General features: G+C 48.3%; 1 protein-coding gene across 1 annotated transcript in view; it reads right to left on the bottom strand.

Annotated features, from left to right (window-relative positions):
* The window catches only part of celf5a (cugbp, Elav-like family member 5a), a gene marked incomplete in the record, with an annotated part of 128,993 nt that overhangs the window by 11,519 nt on the left and 112,283 nt on the right, over window positions 1-5,191 (bottom strand). The window contains 1 exon segment of the mRNA XM_024263998.2: window positions 2,267-2,411. Within this exon segment, the coding sequence (XP_024119766.1) occupies window positions 2,267-2,411 (145 nt within the window).

Here is a 5,191-nt window from a genome sequence, read left to right as displayed (position 1 = left end):
GGGGTTTCCTGATGGGCAGCAGAGAGCTTTCAGAAAGGCCTCCCATCATAGAGCTGCTTCGACAGCTCACTGAACTACGGATCCCCAGAGGACTTCATCCTGATTGGTCAGACAGAGGAGGTTGTCACGGTTGTCATGGAAACCCTTCAGCATGGCATGTCCCTGTGATCCGGCGTTTGGAGAGGCTGAGCTGTCAGGGTGACGTGAAGCTCACGGCTCAGAGAAACATTTCTGTTTGGTTCCGGTGCATCATTGGTGGGGGAGGGGCGGCTTTTTTAGAGATGGGGGGGACAATAAAAATGGAGTAAAAAGACCCCCCCCCTCACTGTAGCTGTGATGAATTAGCCTGCAGCTTCAGCCCATCCTCCCATCAGGACCCTGGAGACGCCGCTCTCGCCGCCAAGGCCAGAGTTGGCCCGTCTGCTCCGGCCACACGCATGCTCCATAATGCACCCTCTCCATCATCGGGTACATTCATTTTCCAGAGCTCAGCGGCAAGGTGGGGGGGCGCGGCTGCAGTTTGGTTTCTGTTTCTGCCCAGCGGGGAGGAAACACCTGAAGATCAAGACGTGACTGAAGGGAAACCAACATTCCTGCAGCAGCAGCAGCGCCGTCGTGAACGTGCACAGACTCATGGGTTCATGGAGCTGAGGAGAGACGATAACGTGACGCCGGACCAAACAGAGCGCCTTCCTGAGGACGACTCGTCATCACACAGGTGTGTCTACAGAGCACAGCTGGAGCTGCAGACACAGGTAACCTGCAGCTCAGGTGAGCAGAAGCCGTCAGGATTAAAACACCAGATTACATTTTCAAAGAGCAAACCCTGAACCAGAAATCTCTCTTTCAACCTTCCATCCTCATAGGTACAGGTTTTTTCTTGGCCACGCCCACATTCCTAATATGTTCATATTGCAGGTCATGTTGTTTCATTCATCTTGAGCCAATAATTCATGTAGTCAATTTTTACAGTGTTCTGGTAAAATATGTGCGAGTACCAGGGAAACGCCACTTCTGTGAGCTCGCCACGCTAACGCCGTTTTTCCCAGTTAGCTTCCCAAAGACGCATGGGGATCTACGAGGTGATAGATCCAAATCACCCGGCGGAGTTTCAGTTTGTAAATTTGAAACGAAAGGAAATTAAAAAAAAAAAAAACAAGATGGCAGCTTTTTCTCGAGGTCAAAGGTCAACAAAACTTGGGTTGTGGTTGTAGACGGCGGCTGGATCGCTTCCTCCATCATGACATCATGTTTCTGTTGGAGGACGCCGACCCATTCGGTTCAACTTCAGCAACACCTGGAGGCTCCACGCCCACCTGACAGGTGTTTGTGTTACCTTCAGCTCTGCTGTGATGCATCTGTCCCGTGGAGGGCCTTTGGGATTACCCATCATGCATCTCTGAGGAGAAGGAATGAGATTCGTCGGCCTTCCTGCGTTCTTTTGATTTGAAAGGCGCCGTTAAAGGAACCAGGACAGGTAGAACCAGCAGGTTAGTTTGTTCAGGCTCCTCCCACTAACCCTCATCTCGATGCTCCTCCTCTGTCACGGTGGTCACAGCTTTACATTTATTTATCGGTACTTCTGCGACAGTGCTCACCATGCAGGGAGAGCCTCACGAGGGTCAGACAAACGGCTCTTCTCTGCACGTATGGAGAGTTTCTGTCCGGCGGCATCATGGCGTGTTTCATGTGTTCGGCCTCACGGGCTGTGGGCGCACGTGGAGCCGGATGCAGAACACAGAAGCTTCGTGGCGACGGCGTGTTCAGATTTGAACATCATAAGAAAAGTGATGAATCTGAGAAGGAATTATATTTCTTGGATCAAGTGAAGAATCTGAAGACAGAACCGGTCCTGATCCCCCTGGATCGCTCACCTCACAGATGACGAAGCAGAGAGCAACAGTCGCATGTATCAGGTATTCTGTGGTTTGCTGAGCCTGAAACCCAAAAGAATGCTGACTCAGCAGAAGTCTGCAGTGAGTCGGCGTTTCAAAGCCTCCTCTGAGATCTCAGCATCCAGGAGGTTCGTTCTGGAAACAAACGCGTCTGCAGATCCGGTACAAATGCTACGAAGCTCAAGGTCACCACGGGCATTATGGGTATTCCCCCAGCAGCAGCACCGCCGACGCTCACAGGAACACGCCAACGTAAGGTTAGGATGTTGTTGTTTATAGGAAAACACAAACCAACAAACACAACAACACACAAACCAACACAGCAAAGAGGGAAGAAACAGAGTGCTCACCCAGGCTTTGATGAAACTCACCCGACACCGGGGTCATGGGGGTGGGAGGGAGGCTGTTGATGTTGAGCGCCCCCATCTGGTGTATCTGGGTGGCGGGAAAAGCCACGCTCGGCGTGAGGTAACCTCCGTGGCTGGCCGCCATGATGGCTGCCTGCTGCTGCATGAGCTGAAGAAGAGGGACACGGAGAAGATTGGGGGGGGTGGATGGATGGAGGGATGATGTATGGATGGATGGATGGATGGATGGATGGATGGATGGATGGAAGGATGATGTATGGATGGATGGATGGATGGATGGATGGAAGATGGATGGATGATGGATGGATGATGGATGGATGATGGAAGGATGGATGGAAGGATGATAGATGGATGGATGGATGATGGATGGATGGATGACGGATGATGGATGGATGGATGGATGGATGGATGAACAGATGGATGGATGACGGATGAATGATGGATGATGGATGGATGACGGATGAATGATGGATGATGGATGGATGACGGATGAATGATGGATGGATGGATGGATGACGGATGAATGATGGATGGATGACGGATTAATGATGGATGACGGATGGATGAATGATGGATGGATGACGGATGAATGATGGATGGATGACGGATGAATGATGGATGGATGACGGATGAATGATGAATGATGGATGGATGACGGATGGATGATGGATGGATGACGGATGAATGATGAATGATGGATGGATGACGGATGGATGATGAATGATGGATTGATGAATGATGGATGGATGACGGATGGATGGACCGTAGAGAGAAAGAATACAGGAAGCAGATAAACAGCCCGTCAGGTTCCGAGTCTCTTCTGTCTCTCATCTCCAGGAACAACAACATTTGCAGCTGTAACGTCCAGACGGGCGACAGGTCGTAGTGAACACTTCTACAACATTAGAGATCAGTAGGGGGGGTGGGTGAGATGGAGGCGTGTCCTACAGATTCTTCTTGTTTTTGACCCCCCCACAAGACACCTGAGCTCCCCTAAAGATGCAGCCGCTCCTCTACAACCTCCACGGACCGGACCACCAAAAACCCACAGAACCCATACGGGTCATGTGACTAAACTCTGAAGAGACTTTCCCGCCACACCCACCCTCCCTAAAAAGCAGGAAAAATCATTCTGGTGAACAGACTGGAGTGTTATGAGGTAAACTATGAGTCTGGGGGATGAAGCTCAAATATTTGTTACTCTTTTCCAAAGAAAGATTTAGGAACACTGTTACACCTTGGATGTTTCTGTGTGTGCACACACACACATGCACACACACCCACATGTGTGTGCATAAATGCATGTTCACATATGTGCATGAATGTGTGTGCATGAATGTGTGTGCATGTATGTGTGTGTTGGTGTGTGTGTGTTGGTGTGTGTGTGTTGGTGTGTGTGTTGGTGTGTGTGTGTTGGTGTGTGTGTGTTGGTGTGTGTGTTGGGGTGTGTGTGGGGGGGTGTGTTGGTGTGTGTGTTGGTGGTTATCAAAGGCCCAGTGTGATCTCTGATTCCTCCAACAGTCGTATTTATGTCCAAAGGTTTCAAACCTTCATCCTCTCGTCTGCAGCACCCTCTCAGCTTTTATTCTGAAAGTCCTCTTTTGGGGCATTATGAAGTCCTCCAACCAGAATAGACAGACATGAAGCGACGAGCACAGATTGGAGCTTGGAGACAGAATCCTGAGGGGTCAGCATGAGGACTCGGCTGGACTAAAACGAGTCCTTTCCTTCCCGCTTGTGTTTTCCTCGAACCCCCTTCTTACAGACGGGGTGTCGTCCTGTCAGAGACACCGGTGTCTGCTGCACAAACGGCAGATTCCTCATTTTTGGCGGGCTGTCAGTGTCGTAGCTCCAATTTGTGTTCTGAGCCTCCTCTTGTGCCGGTTTGACCAAAATCCAATTTCCTGGCTGTCAGCTCAGCTCTCTAATCCTATCCGGTGCTGTAGTGGAGGGCCAGCACTTTGAATTTCCCATTTACTGTATGTGCAGGCTGAAGCTATTTATACCGTCTCTGCTGGAGTCTGGATCCTGTACTCGCCGTCGCGTCTTCTCTCGTGCACAGAGTGGGTGACTGTGTGGTGTGTCTTGGAGATAAAGCTCTTCTCTTCTGTCAGTTTGCAGTTTATCAGCAGAAATACACTTAAAGCAGGTCGAGGAGATGCAGGAACGCAGCAGTTTAACACAAACGTGACTTCGGGATGGACAGTTCACTGAAGAAACAATCATTCATGTGTGTGTGCACGTTCTGGTGTGAGCGTTGGTGCAAGGACACACAATCTTGTGTGGCTGTGTTAGTGCGGTTGTATAGTTGCTGATATGTGTTTGTGTTCACACACTGGTGTGTGCTACAGAGTGTGCACGCTGTAATGCACGAGTCAAAGTACGGCCCGGGGGCCGGATCCGGCCCTCCAGATCATTTTATTTTATTGTTATTAATGACCCGATGTTATCTTGAGCTCATTTCTAACTTGAAGAATTTTGACAAAATATATTTTTATGGAGAGTAAAATATTGAAAGTTATTTAAGGTTTAAGTTGATTTATTCTGGAATAATATTCATGTATTTTTATTATTTTTAATTATGTTAAAAAAGTTACAGTTTTACAGTTTTAAAAATTGGCATTCTGTTTTTTTTTCACTATTTTGATATTTACTAAGATTTTTAGGCTGTTTTGGAGTTTAGCTCATATTTCAGCTGACTATCAACATCTGTGTTTTCAGGTATAATTTTCAGCATCTTCCAGCATTCACACTAACATTATCACAGGTAATCCTATATATCTAGTTCAGAGTTATGTTGAAATGTTACAGTTTTAAAGTTTAAAAATTTAGTTTTGGAGCGTTCAATAAATGTTTATTTCGGCCCGCGACCTCAGGTGTTTTGGATTTTGCCCCCCCGTATGATGGATTTTGCCCCCCCCTATGATG

The sequence above is a fragment of the Oryzias melastigma genome, linkage group LG15, assembly GCF_002922805.2.
Source record: "Oryzias melastigma strain HK-1 linkage group LG15, ASM292280v2, whole genome shotgun sequence".
In the NCBI taxonomy this organism is placed as follows: Eukaryota; Metazoa; Chordata; class Actinopteri; order Beloniformes; family Adrianichthyidae; genus Oryzias; species Oryzias melastigma.
This window is presented reverse-complemented; position numbering and strand designations above follow the sequence as displayed.